This window comes from Teleopsis dalmanni, chromosome X, assembly GCF_002237135.1.
Source record: "Teleopsis dalmanni isolate 2A chromosome X, ASM223713v2, whole genome shotgun sequence".
Classification (NCBI taxonomy): Eukaryota; Metazoa; Arthropoda; class Insecta; order Diptera; family Diopsidae; genus Teleopsis; species Teleopsis dalmanni.
In genome coordinates this window covers 73,466,960-73,483,001 of record NC_051848.1, presented here as the reverse complement: position 1 = coordinate 73,483,001, position 16,042 = coordinate 73,466,960, and the positions used below count along the sequence as shown (strand labels likewise).

Here is a 16,042-nt window from a genome sequence, read left to right as displayed (position 1 = left end):
TATTGACTGAGTGCTTTCGTCTTACCTTTCACTCTAATGTGCTGTATATGACCGTTTGCTGTAATACGATAACCCAGTAGGGAATACATATGCGAGCCACTCCAGAGTAGTTAATTTTTACATTAGAAATAAAATATTCTCAAATGTGACCTTATAGTTCTACTGTTTCCACAAGAAAATTCTACCAAGCACGCTACAATTTCCTTTGGCTACTGGGTCGCGCCCAAGGGAACATCCTAACAATTTACCACATATTGGCAATATCTGAATGCGTTGATATTTTTCCTTATTCGCTCAGATACAATATGTCAGTTTGTGGTTGTGTGCGTATTCAATTTTACCATAATTTTCTACATGGCTTGTCTGTCAACTTGAGGCTGCAGTGTGTGACATTATTTGTTGACCTTTTTTGTTAACCAAACTATTTTACTTTTGATTACTAAGCGTTTTCATTCTTCACAGATACTTTGCTGCCATTCTGCGTTTTGTGTACTTGCATTTTCCGCCGCACTCGTTCATTCAGCAAATATTAATGAAATGTGTTTGGAAAAATTAAGTTGTGGTGCTTGTCTTAATAAACGGCGTTTTTTGATAAATGATGGAAAATGTGTTATCTTGTCAGAAATCTAGAATAGCTCAATTGAGTTTATGAGACCGAGTTTTATTTTTGCACTACAGAAATATGTGTCTCGTTAAAATAAAAGGATCATTATTAAAATGCTTATGACATTTGTCTAAATATTGAATATTTGCATATTGGAATACATGTCTTTTGGATAATCATATTCTTAGAAATCGTTAAGTAATCTCAAATTAAGTTACAAATTAAATATACAAACGTTTATACAAATCTTCCAATATATATAGTACATATATACAGAGTATATATGTATTTAAATATATGTGAAATATATATGGATTATAGCAAATAAAATTTAATTAAATATAAAGGCTTTTCCATTTCTAAAAGTGTTTAAAAATGAAGTCCTTTCTATACATTTGGATCGAAAATCAGAATCAAAGAAGAATACCGTTGAACAATATGTTAATCAGAATAAGGCTCTGTCAATGACTTAAAAGGTAGTTTTTCAGGAACAAGTGATCAAAAAAACAAAATAAATATAAACATGAAATCTGGACATAAACTAGTAATAATTCAGTTGCAATATAATATATGGCTGATAATATATAGATTTTAAAACTTTAAAGATATTGATATAAGATATAATCTCAAATGCTCCTAGATATATGACCACCATCTCAACATCTCCGTAGTTAAGGATGTTAAAAAAGTGAAGTCGGAAATCACAAAACATGTATGCAAAACGTATCATTCTAATCATATTGTTAATAGAATGATGGCAAAAGAACGTTAGTAGAATTATGGTACATGTCTCTATAAACAAACGACACTGAAAGTTTAATCTGTGACCGACTTCAACAGACGGATGAGCATAGTCCAGTCCATTCAAGCACACAATAATTTTAATTATTTAGCTACTTACTCTTAAATATTGTCTTTGGCTATGCTTAAATGGCAGAATATAATAAAAGAAACTAAATTATATAAAAAAAAACGTTATTTATTGTGTCCCTATTTCAACTTCTGTTATTACGCGGGGTTTTGTCATTTAATTTTCCATTGCTTTCACTCAGTATCTGCATTTAACTGCCTCAGAGATGGCTAGTTGTGCACAGGTAGCAGTAAAAGATGTAGTAGCTTGTAATAATGTAGTACAAGTCTGTTTTTAGATCACGTCTATTGAGTTTCTTAAAGGAGATTTTTAGACATATACCGCTATATATTTCGTCAAGGGATCAAAAATCATCACTCCAAATTGTTGCGTATTTATTTTCGTATAGACCTCTTTTTAGATTTAAATATATTCCGATCTTTTTATCTCAATTTCACGAAATTTATATAAAATGTCAGGGTACAATTACTTACGCATTGTCGCTCAAGCACCAACTAATCATCTTTCCTCGCATATAAAATTTGTGGATCAGTTTGCAGTGACTATCACTTGAATTTCTTTAATGTAGTGCAGAGGTTCAGTTTAACGAATATCCGATATAACATATCCTCTAAATAACATTAGATTCAGAGCATCCGTCGATTATTCAATATAATAAACGTTCCAAAAATATTCTCCCTAAATAAAGAATGTTTTATATAAAATCGATTTATTACTTATATTTCATATATTTTAATATTTTAGTGTTACATTGATAGCGAAATTTACAAATTAGGTTAAAGATTAAATTTGCAAAATTAAATAAAAAGATACAATATCAAGTACTAATATTTGCACATAATGAGGAATATGACATAATGTACATCGAAAGAACTTAATTCTATGAAAGTTACCTCAGATAGGCGTAAATATTGGAGGTAAATACACCTTGACTCGAAGCCTGATTTCAAGTGGTTGGAGTGTGTGAATAGTGAAGCAAAGTTTATCAGTATGAATTAAGTTATGCTATAAATAGTTTCTTATAGGACTCACTCTAACCTTCAAATCTGGCGGGGTGTGAGTTCAACCCCTGGTTTTTGCAGTCTCAAAAAAATTTTTACGAATAATTAAATATGAGAAATAATTCCGAAACCGTTGATAGTGAATAAAAATGGTCAGCTAAAAATTAAAAAAAAAAAAATAAAAAAAATTATTGTTGCAATTTCACAACTGTTCGATAAATACTTCTCTAATGAAAACAATAGTTTATATTCAGTATTGAGTTTCTTTTGTCAAAACAGACTTCATAAATCAATTTAATATAGTTTCTTTTTATAAAATATAGTATTAAGAACTAGAGTAAACATATTGTGTAAGGATGCAACACATATTGCAGATGATTGAAATATCTAAATTCATTTTCAGAAATACGCGATTTAGATGCAGTGTAAAATCTTATAAAAAAACTTTTGCAAATAATGAAAGGCCTCAACAGTTTACTGTGGCATGTCTTTAAAAACTGAAAACAGTTTGTATTATAAATGTGCAGATATATGTTGGCTTTATCTCCATAGAATGGTTTCTTCACTGCACTAGATTCGCGTTTTTTTAAATATTTAGTGAATATTGTTTAATGAATTACTCAACTCGTATACCCAGGTGCATGAATAGCTATGCTTGGTTTAAACTACTTCTGTTTAAAAATTTTATATTAATACATATTTAACTATTACTATATTCAGAATTAGTTCCTGAAGTTATTTGAAATTTATAAATGCTATGTAATAAATAGAAGAAGAATTATAAGTTAATGCAAATGCTACTTAAAAAAGGGTTTTTAATATTCCGGATCAGAATAAAAGCACCTCTGCAGTTTCTGAAGTCAGTCAGTATTTTTAAACTTATGTGTGATATCACAGTGAGTCCACTTCGAGTTCAGCATCTAAAAAAGGAGCTAAAAGAAAGCACTGTATTTGCTTAAAGATATTTTTATACATCTGTGCTTCGTATAAAACCCGAAAATTAACATTTATATCTTTATCTATATGGGTGTTTGTAACAAATAATAATAAAAAAAAAATTTCAAAAGACGTTCGCGCGTGCCTATTAAGTAGATAGGCAGTTGATAAGTACTGAAGTGTGAGTTTGGCAAGAGTATGACAGTGACATAGAATGTGTTTTACTGTTTTCTCTATTCGTGACAAAGTTTGTAGCTATCGTTCATTGTAGTACCTGGATTCAATAGATGTTTTTTGACTCAGCAATGTTCAGTGAGAAACCCTGTGACAAGTCGGATGCCTTTTTTGTTCAGCATTAGTAGTTCCCTAGTTTTGGCTTTTGATGGATTCGGCATGAATTCTTTAACTTGTCTGCATGTAATTACATTATCCTAATCAGTCATTATCAATCAACTGCTTTTTCAGCCATTTATTAATCTTAAGTTTGAAAAAGCTCCATGACAGAGGCAGAATGGTTTTGTGACTAGCCCTTTTCTGGCTAGTTTATCGGCTTTCTCGTTTCCCTCAGAGTATCCTAGACTCTGTAGCAAGATCTTTGAGAAGTTGAAGGCATTCCCACAGTAGTTTTGAAGTCATTCGACGTATGCGGAGTGATGATTTACTATCAGAGATAATTAATGGGTATATGCGTATGAGCCAGAACGTGAACAACAGTCGACTGCATGACTGTATGGGTGCTTCAGTATGAACCAAATCCAACAAAAGTTGTTCCTGCTTAAAGCACTTCGACACAAATGTTCGCTTGTTTTTTCTACAAAGCTGATCATGTGGCATCTACGAGTATAACATTACTGGAACGTAAAACGGTCAATTCTTAATGGAATATAATCATTTATTTACCGGAAGTTTTCAGTGAAATACGGAAAACAAACAAGCGCTCCATCAAGCCAATGCGAGTGCTCACACATCTCGTCGAACAACCGACTATTTGAACATTAAAAAAATCGAATAGATGGGTCAACCGCCGTACATTGAAGACCTGATTTGGCACCCAATTACTTATTCTTGTTCCGGAACGTCAGGAATAAAATGCGTGAACAACGATTTTTGTCAAGGAAAGAAGCCGTTGTTGCATTTAAAAACAACGGAGGTGTTTTAGAGGTATCTGAAGAAGAATGGAGAATACTTCGAGAAACAATTACTGAATTTTCAATGACAAGTTAATATTTTTTTATTATTATGCTCAAAATATAAATAGTGACCCTCGTCTTAACAATGGTAATAGACTGTTTTTAAAACATTGTACTGAGCCTATGATGAAGCTTTTGTGCTAATATCATCAATATTATTTCGCTACAGTGTATTTAATTTGGAAAGAAACTATTTTATTATATCTTTATAAGTGATTTTCTTCTTATTTGACTTAAAAGTTCTATTAATAAGTAACTAAAGTTCTTAACGTTTCAAACGTTTTTTCTCGGTGATGTTTATTACAATCGTACCGCTAATTCGATGCTTTTAAAGATTCCATTTCGTTCATAATAAAAAAGGCTTATTTCTTCCTACGTGCTTCAAAGGTAGTAAATTAAATATTTCTTTCAACATAACGAATGTTGATTAATTCATTACAAAATATATTTTTTATTTCTTGAGAATTTTATGAAAATACTTTATTGCTGGCACTTTTCGAAACTTTCGTCAATGGTGGGGCAAACAAAAAATCGTAATTAAAAAACTTTAGGACTGCATGGCGCAACTTCATTAAAAATTCCGCGCATGAAACTCGGCTGATGTGATTGACTCTGAGTCCCTGAGTCGTATTGCTTTTGTGTCGGTAAAGTAAGAATTTGCAGCCCTGCTTAGTGTTCTAAGTGAGGAAGATTTTTTACTTATTTCCTACTCGAAAAGTCATTAAAGAAAAGAAATACATTGTTGCAACGAATTTGGGGCGGCTATTGAAGGCGACGACTGAAAGGGTCAGCCAATCAACCCAACCACATTTTGATTATTTAATTTCAAAATGGAAATTTTGCTGTTTTCTTTGACGTGCTTTATTTTCTTTAAAAATCGCCTTATACGTATTAAGGTCAAAACTCCAATAACGGCTAAATACGCTTAGTTATTGATATGTTGCCTGCCCTCACTCCTTTATTTGCTCTGACCGGCAGGAAAACAAGATGCAAACTTATTTAAGTATTGAAAATATTAGCTTTGCTGTTGTTGGTACCGACTGCTACATGCCCCTTAAGCAAGGGTCCTCTCTATTTCCTTTTTTTTTGTTTATAATATTCCAAGGGTTTTTGCTTTTTTTATTATTTTTTGTTTCGTGTCTATAGCGACCCAACTTCTTTGATAAGTTTGACTACAACTTTTCTGCTGTATCCTTTGGTTTCGTGTACTTTAGTTGGCAGGAATGCTTATGTGCTTGTTTATTGCAATTCTGCTGAAATAAACATTTTTTCATTTTTTTTTTTGTTGTGTACAGTAAAAATTTTTGAGAGGCGAAATTTTCGAAATTTTCAAAATTTTGCCAGATGTGTAAAGGGAGCGCCAAAAAGTAGGTAACTAGGTAAGTGCTCACAAATTCGCTGCTAATGCAAGGACATGTACCAAACGGCTTCCCATCATATTTTACATGGTGCGTTTGGTTGAATTGTTGTAAGCCAGATTTTTCTAAAAGTTTGGATTTTTGTATGTTCAAATAAAATTGAAAACGACAACTTTTATTCGCTTCAATAGACTAATACAGAGTTTCTCAAACTGCAATCCGCGAAGTACGTATCGCTTGAAAATATGATTTCCAATACGCCCCCGAAAAGGCGGACTTATTATGTATTGAATATGGTATATCACAGCGGAATATCATTCGATGCTTCGTATTAAAATTCAAATATCAAGGGAACTCCATGACTGAAAAGTTTGGGAATCTCTGGTCTGATTAAGCAAAGCGGCTTAATTATCAATGTAGTATAGCATTTTTGTGCAAGCGAAGTTAAATGCAAAATCGTGAAAAAAAATTTATGGATAAAGAAATTTTTATGCAACTAAAAATGTGAATTTTAAAATATTTCTATTAAAATTTAAAGCCGAATATTGAATTTAAAAACTATTTACCATTTTCGAGCCATAGAGCCGTAAAGCTGCGAGTTGCTTCTAAATATACGTAAACTGACTTTAAATTTTTAAAATTTAATTTTGGAACAAATTCATAAAAAAAAGTTTAGAATTTTTGAATAAATTTAAAATTTAAGAATTTTTATTATTATTAAGACCTTATAAGTCTTACAGTGTATTGATAAATACCTGCTCAAAGTAATAAAAAAACATTTTTTTTGGAAAATCATATTTTATGTCTTATAAAATGATATCCTTTTAGCTCGACATATCGAGTCCAACGATCTTTCAACATTTGGATATCTTTTAAATAATACGATTTATCAAGTCCTCCAAAATATACCTCAGTTTGCCATTTAACTTTATTATTTGATGTAAATATCTTTCACTGGAGCCAACTTTTCAAGTTTGGAAACAGGTAATAATCATTGGGAGCAAAATCTAGAGAATATGGTGGGTGAGGAAGCAATTCGTATTGTAATTCATTTATTTTTGTCATGGTTTTCGTTGACGTGTGAACGGGCACGTTATTCTGCTAAAACAACATTTTTTTCTTCAAGAGCAGTGGTTGTTTTTTCTTGATTTTCCCCATTCAATCGATCCAATATTATGCAATAGTAGTCTGATGTTATTCTTTTTTCTCTTTTTAAATAGTCTATGATAATTATTCCACTTGAGTCGCAAAATACGGAAGCTAAAACTTTTCCAGTCGATTGTTGAGTTCGTGCTACTCGCAGGCTTTAACCACTCACTGGTTTATTGTTTTCCCTTGGGTGTGCAGTAATGGATCTATGTTTCATCAATTGTTACTACTTGACAATTGACGCTCACAGTAAGCTAGATTGTGTTTAAACATTTTTAAATAATGTTTTGCATGAAACAATGAAATTAGAGGTAAGTACTTCCTTTAACGATCTCTAGGGGAACATAAGTTGGTACCTTTAAGGATAGCTCTCTCTTATATGAACATAAGTACATACTTCACCAAATATTATTTAAATGCCCTTCTTAAAAACGGTTATTATTAATATCCATCTCTTCAGTTTATACTCGTATGGCCGGTATAGAATATAGTAATCAGATTTTGGCAAATTCAGTAAATGACGTTGCTTTTTATAAATCTAGTCCTGTTCCAACTTTGAAATGCATATAATAGAAAATAAAATAGTTATTTTATCAAAAAATTGTGACTGATTTCGCAGTTTATTTGTCAGTTATACATAAATCTGAACTGATATGAACAAAATTTTGTATATTCCCCTATAGAAATATAAGTATATTCTGTGCCAAATTTAGTTTGCACATCTTTATTAAAAACAGAGTAAACTCATGTCCGATTGTTAAGTCATATAACAGCTATAGAATATAGTGGACTAACTTTGACCTTGCCGTCAAATAATGAACTTAGCTCGTCGAGTTGATCAAAAACATATATATTTTATAGAGTCTACGCTGTTTTTTTTAACGCGTTGCAAAAATCTTAAACTAATTTTACTTTTTCTGTATAAAGAATATGAGGACGGAAAAATAAATTGCAGTGACAAAGTCCCAGCTGTAAAAGAAATTAAAAGAGCTCACATAAAAGAAAAAAATATTTATTTTTTGCATCCTGAATGTAAGTACACACAGAAACTTCAGAGAAATAATATCAAACTTTTGCTTTGAGCATCACTGCGTTACAACAAACAAAACAATAACAACAGCCGAATTGCCAGTAATTAAAGGATGTGTAAGAACAAGAACCAAATTAAAATTAACAATGGCAGAAAAGACATTGCCAACTATTAATGAAAGTGTTTCCTTAAAATAAAAAAATATGAGATTCATACACAAAAAAGTAGAACTTTAAAAGAAAAACAGAAAAATGCAATAGGGTAAGAAAAATAAATAAATAAAAGAGTGGGTGGTCTTAAGGGAAAGCATCAGTAAATGGTGAAATAATGAAAATGAAGAAGTAAAATAACATTTAAACACATGTTAATTATATATAAAATAGATAGTGGAGAAAGAGAGAAAGAGCACACCAACTAATAGAATAATAAAAAGAGAGAAAGAACATTAAAATTATAATTAGAGCTATGCACAAAGAAACCGGAGAGCGTAAAATAAATAGAAAAGTTTAATGAAACCAATTAAAAATATAGCAGAAAACTAATTTAAGAACATTTATTATGTATAAAATTATTAATGGAACAATAGAGAAAAAGAATAGTACAAAAATATATGAAACGATACCAAGCCAAAAAGAGAATAATAAAATGAACAAAGAAACTGGAGAGCGTAAAATGAAAAGAGAATTTAGTTGAAGCGACAAAAATAGAAAAGAAAATAGATTTGAAAATATTAATTATGTATAAAAATGTTAGTGTAAGAAGAGAGAAAAGGAAGAGTACAAAAATATATAAAATAAAAATATTATATACAATATATAAACATATGAAAAAGAGTAACTTCGATTTTAATTTGGTCACGGTGACGAGGCTTAGTGTATATTGTTACTATGGTTAAAACAGTTAGTCACAAATTGCAAAACTTGCGTCTTTTGGGAAAAAATTATTACATTTTTAATAGATTTTGGAGAAAAAAGGTAAAGAATCATATCACAATTGTTAATTTCTTAACTTTACTACTATTTCAGTATGTTTTTTTCCGCTTAAAATTAAAAATAATTATTTTTATATATAGATATACTTACGTATCTGTACAAAAACACAAATATATATTCATATATATTCTGACATTTATTACTGAGCAACATTACTTTGACTAACGATACCGTGATTAATTTTAAGTCGAACTTTCTCTCTTTCTTTCATTCACAATTTCACAATTAATTTATATTGAAAACAACAAACAAAAAATTATGGGGGCTCCAACGAGACAACGAGAACAAACCTTTCTCACAGCTAAATGATCGTGTAATATTTTATATATGCTGATGGAACTAATGCCTATGATTCCACCACCCTCAATCTCATAGTGTGTCGCATGATGACCTTGCATTACTCGTATTAGTTTTGCACAGCATCAATGTTTTCTGTTTTGCTGGCACAACTGATGCTAACTGATTTTGCAAGATCTTCACACATTTCAGTGAGGTCAGTGAGAGAACTGCGGCTCCGATTATAATCATTGTAGTAGCGTTTTACAGTGGCTTCATTATAGTATGGAGATTCATCGCCAAATGTTGAAGTAGGTTGATCGATACATTCTTGTCTTGATACGAGTAGTTCACGTCGAAGGTTATAACAAATCATTTCACTAAAAATGTTCTCGCGTTAATTCCACTTTTTCTGGAACATTCAATGTATCACATAAAGTCCAGTGAGCCCTAGCAATGCTCACTGGACTCACCCCATTACACATTACAGTTAAAAGGACTGCGACCAGTGCTGCACTAAGGCTTCCTTATCTAGGTAATCTTAAAGAGGGCAATCTGACAGGACACGCAAAGATTCTAGATGAAATCTGGAATTCTCCGTGCCTTAAGGTCTTCGACAAGATGAATAGAAAATTAGTTTTCTCCAGGGAATTCGAAGTGGTCATTAGTGACCGATCAACTTGGAGAAATAATAAAATAAACTTAAAGCAGGGCTCTCAATTATGGTATACTGATGGGTCCAAAATGGATAATGGCAGTGCAGGAGCAGGAGTTATGGGACCAAACTTCCGTAAAGCAATCGCAATGGGAAAAACTGCTTCCATTTTTCAGGCAAAGGTCCATGACTTAGAGCTTTGTGCAAGAGAATGCATACGTAGGGACACCCGAGGTACCAACATATGCATTCTATCAGACAGCCAAGCAGCTCTAAAATCTTTAGCAAAATCCTTATTCCAATCAAAGCTGGTTTGGGAATGCTTTCAACTTCTCAACACCCTAGCATCGAGGAACTATGTTACTCTTATGTGGGTACCGGGACACGAGGGGCATGAGGGCAATGAAATAGCAGACATATTAGCAAAGAAGGGTGCATGTACTCCTTTCATTGGGCCAGAGCCCTTCTGCGGGGTAACAAATAGCTTCACAAACAACTTATTATGTGAACGGGAGAAACAGCATCTACTTGAACACTGGAGAGCCCAAACAGGCATGCGACAGTCAAAAAGATTCATTGATCCTGAACACATCAAAGTTGATGCTATCATCAACCTTAGCAGAAATGATATCAAAATCTACACTGAACTTCTTACAGGGCACTGTAGACTTAATTACCACATGAAGATTATAGGTGCGGTAGAAAGTGATTCCTGTCGACTCTGTCATGAGGAGAAGGAAACATCGGAACATGTTCTATGCAACTGCCCAGCGGTGGCAAGACGTAGACTCGATTACCTTGGTAGCGGGATCCTGGTCCCAAATCAAATAGGTAAAATTAAGCCCACTGCAATTATAAGATTTATAAATAGTCTAAAATTGTCCTAGTTGGGCCTATAGGCGCACAATAGATCTTTTAGGTCGGGGTGCATAAATAGCCTATTTTAAATAATAATAATCACATAAATCACTGTAAATAATAGAAATAACGCTTTTTGACAAAAAGTCTAAGATAGGTTAGTTTAATAGTGTCAAACTTTCGTATGGAAACATTAGATGACACCTGACAACAATCAGTGTTGCCAAGGCTTAAAATATAGCAGTGACCCTCGTATCTAGTTAAGCATTCTGAGTTCCAGATATTCTTATATAGTATATATGAACTATAATTACTTTTGGAAAATTAAGTTATGGAAATAACGATATAAAAATGTGTGTTAAGGCTCAGATCTTCGGGTTTTACTCTTTAAACAATTTGAAAATTGTAATTTAAAGCAAACTCTGCTCTCATAGGCAAAAATGTGCTGAGGTCCACGATTTTCGGCTGTAAAAAACACAAGCTAACAGTAAAACAGAAATTTCTGTGTACACACGTTCAACCACTTCAAACTGCCCGGAATTGTACACAACCACACATATCCTTGAAAGTGCGGACTAAGAGATATGGGTATGCCCTATGCATACTATGGGTGCTTTTCACCTTTCTTCAGTGAATAAAAACTGTTTGGTTGAAACAAAAAATGATTTCTGCTATGCTGACCCCAGGAATGTTGAGTTTCGGTGGTAGCTACTGGAAATGTGTGTATGTATGCGCATGATAGTTGGTATGTAAATGTGCAAATGTGTGCTACGGTAATAAAAAGGCAAAATTTTTACTAAATTTTTTTCTTATTTTATGTTTTATGCGAAATTGCAAATTTAATTTTTGTGCGTAAATTTTTTGAGCAAATATTTGCCAAAAACAAAGTCTTGTCTAAAATTTGCGATTGTGCTTGTACCGGGTGGACTTGTTGTCCTTTTCGATGTTCTGTTCATTTACTTGTTTCGTTCAATGCTCATATTTTTAGTTAGTTTGAAGATTGGATGAGTTTTGCTTTTACATTTTCATTAATAAAACTGAATTTGGTTGATTGGCTGATAAAATGGCCAAAAAACTGGCAGTGAAGTTGTTGGAAAAATACAAAAGGATTCTAACCAATTATAAGAGGCATCGTGTACTCGCATGTGTAACTGACGATTTTCGCCTCACTGACTCGATTTTGTCAGTGTTTGTGGGCCATTTTTGTTCTCTGGTATTTCATATTTTCTGCTTTGTTGTTCGTTGTTTGCCAGGGGCTTCGAGATATTTTGCACTAAGTACCGTGCTTGTGTGCAGAACTATTCACTTAACTTGTTAGTTGCTGCAAGCCAAGAAAAACAAAATTACGCAGTTAAACATGTACCGAAGCCAATAAGGACACGAGATCATTTTCTGACATATGCTTTAAACTGTGAGGATTCCACCAAAGGCTCACACAGAAATTAACCAAATGCAGCATCCTTTTGGTTTTGATATTTATAAGTTGCTCAAAATTAAACATCAATTAGTTGTAGTCAAATTTTGCCCATATGTGTACATTTGTTGTTATGTTGGTCATGTTTATCCATTTTTTTCTCATTTTAATGGTTTGGCCTACACTGCGGTTTAATTAATTTTTGCTTTGTCGTAGTAAAAATCTCTGACCAAACAACTCTTTATTTGCCTTTGGCACTGCCATGTTGGGCTCGCCTTGACTTGACTTTTTATATATGCATTTTTGCATTTCGTAATTGTGATTTTCACATGAGTCGTTAAACACGGTTTTAACTTCTGTTCTCCATTAGCTCGATTTTTTCATTTTGCTTTCGGATTTTAATTCGGTTTTATTTCACTTTATTATATTTTATTTTATTTGTTCCAGTGAGGATAATAAAACTGGTAAACTTACTCGTTGTGGGGCCCATTCTTAGCTAAAAATTTCAAGCATGTATAATGTGAAAAAGTTTCTGTAATATATTTTTATATTTCATTTAAGTTTCAATTCTTAGCATTGTTTTACTTTACAGAATTTTAAATAATATAAAATATTTATACACTACATAATATATGAAGAACAACTAGAGTCTTTGAAATATATATCGAAAGTCGAAAATGTATATTTGGACGTTTTTGTTTTTTTTGTACAGTAGATGGAAAGTGGAAAACATCGGAAGCTACAGTGAAAAGCAACTTAAAACCCACTAAAACCACCTCTTAGGAATGAATGGAGAAGATTTCCTCAGTAAAGTGGAAACTTCATCCCAGTAATTAGGAGAGAGAGATAGGTTTAGTACCTAGTAGGGGGAGGGGGCTAGTTTCATCTAAGCCAAAAAGCATGGGCGTAATTAGGGAGATAGGGCGATAGTAAAGGTAGAAGTGAGGGATACTTTATCTCTATGTAATGTTGCTCATATAGTATTATAATAAAACTTCTAAAGAAACATAAGTAGAGGTGGTCCCAAAATTATAAACAATGTATGTGAAAATAAACAACAATGAAAGAAATAAATCGAAAATTAGCAATGGATAAAAAGATTAACGAAAGTATTGGAACACAGTTGAGGAAGAAGTTGTTCCAAAACAACATGGAGATGAATAACATTAAAAGTAATAAAAGAAAAATAACCAATAGATAAAAATTTTAGAAGTATTAGAAGAAGAATTATTTAAAAAAGTTAATTTCAGATCAAGAAAGTCTTTAAAAGAAATAAAATACAAAAATTCCAATAGATAAAAATATCAGGAATATTTGAAGATTACCGAAGAGAAGCTCACCTCTTCATGTCCTCTTCAACATGGACATAAACAATATTAAAAGCTTTAAGAAAAAATATTTTAAAAATAAAAAATCTCAAAAGATAACAAAAAAAGAACTGACCGATAATAGCCAACACAGATGTTCTACAATATAACAGAAGAATATAGTATATCGCCCCAAAACAACATGCAAACAAAGGAAAACCTTCCTTTTGGAACAAGAATGAATTTAGGAAGAGTATGATGATTATAATGTGAAGCATTTCAATAGAAAAGAGCCTGGGTTTCAAAATATGCTACCATTCATCATTTGTCCTTATAAAAATTATACGGATACAATTAACATTTAATTACAAAGTATTTTGCTGACAGAACATCACGGGCTATGGTTCCATCTTAACACGATGGCTCTATCGAAGTTAGAAAAATATCGTTTACTGTCTAAAAGAAAATGAAATGTCGATCACATGCACTGCGACTATCTGGTTATGAACTGATGTCTCTGAGTAGAAGATGACACCTCTTATCATATATGTTATGTTTGTATTGTTTAATTTTTTTTACTCTGGGTTGAAGAGGAAGTTTCTGGGTAAGAGTTTTTGTCAAATTCTGGCATAAATCACATTCACTGCTACTGCCTGGCTTTACACTGACATCACTGTTTGGGAGAATATGAGATCTTTAAGCATTCTCGTTATGACTGTCTTATTATATTCTTCACTGCGCAGGTTTGAAGAAAGAATTTTGTGGTAAAAGTTCCTGTCACAGACTAGCATAAATCACATTTATTGCGAAGAAAGAACATAAGATCTTTAATCATATAATTGTGTTAGCATATTATTCGCTGAGTTGGTTTGATGGGAGAATTTTAGTGTGGGAGCTCTCGTCGTAGCCAGGATGTATTAATAACTTCTTAGTGAGAGACATTTTCATCTTCATTTGCATATTGGCTTCTATTAGTAGAATGGATATTCTGAGTCGGAACTAACGTCTCTATCAAACATCTTAGCAACAGACATTTATATAGAGTTTAGGTAACATCATAGCATTTGAGTTTAATAAAAATAAAGCATTGTATATGAACCAAAAAATATACTTAAATACCACTGTTAGAGATAAAATATTATAAATATTTAAGATTATTGATTAAACCGATTGACAAGCTTCTGGCAGATATTCAATTCATTTTAACATAAATAAATATATGAGTACAAACTACCATTAATTGATATATAAGTAATTTTATTTTCGTTTTATATGCATTTAACATTAATGGCTATAGAATTCAGAAAAATTAATTTAATTCATTCAAAGCAAAATAATTTTTGCTAAACGCTCTTGTCATATACATTTACAAGGATTGTAAATGATTTAAACTATATTAATGGATAAGGCATTAAATAGTTACTGTTAACTGCTTTTGGCTCTTCACCCATTTTTATGAAATTCTCTGTTATTTTTGATTGTTCCGCAATATTTTTCTGGGGGCAGGATTAAGCCAAAATGGTGCACATTAAAATTATATGGATATATTTGGATCCTTGTGTATATGTACGGGACTTCATATGTAATGATGACGCTGGAGTTAAGTGTGTACGCATAAGTGATTTTTATTTTGCTGTTTGCCATTTTTATTATCTGCACTTTACGAAATATAAAAGGTTTAAGTAAAAGTGCTTTTGTATTCAATTTTGTAGCGTACTCTTTTGTTAACATTACACATAGATACATAGATACACAGACACACACATATAACATTACATACACTATATGTACACATTTGCACATACGTGTAATATACATAGATTTTGGCTTCCTTTATATTTCCATTTCCATTTTTATTTTTATTTTTATTTTTATTTCTTCTATTTTTATTTTTGGTTTCGTATTGTTTAATCTGTTGGCTTTTTCCGTTTCGTTGATTATATTTTTGTTTTTATTTAGCAAATAAAACAAATCCTTGACGCCATACTATGAAAAGCTCACTTTTTGGTGTTTTCACATTGGGTACTTTTCAATGGCGGTGCTATTGTAATGTTGTAAATTTGCTAGGTGGTGTACCGACTACCTTATCGGAAAACCACACTTATTTTTTATACGAGCATTTGTTAACAGCTAACTGAAGTACTCAAATGCAACCCCTTTCCTAGTTTCCTCAGAGTTTTTAATACCTAATGCAATTCAATACGCGGTATTATATGTACGAGTACTTAAAACAATTCCCCACCAACAAACACAGGAACAGGAACAAAAACAGAAACAGAAAAAACATAATTGGACACTGAGTCGTAATTGTGTTAAATTTTCGTAATTAAATGCGTTTTATTTGAATTTTATTATTTGTTTAAGTATCTGATGTACAACATGGTTACGGTTGGCAATGGCG

General features: G+C 32.0%; 1 protein-coding gene across 1 annotated transcript in view; it reads left to right on the top strand.

The window, feature by feature from the left end:
* Positions 1–10,151: 10,151 nt before the first annotated feature.
* The window catches only part of LOC119688551 (gamma-aminobutyric acid type B receptor subunit 1-like), a 190,691-nt gene continuing 184,800 nt past the window's right edge, over positions 10,152–16,042 (top strand). The window contains exon 1 of the mRNA XM_038103224.1: positions 10,152–10,238. Coding sequence (XP_037959152.1) covers positions 10,152–10,238 — 87 coding nt within the window. The remainder of the gene's footprint in view (positions 10,239–16,042) is intronic.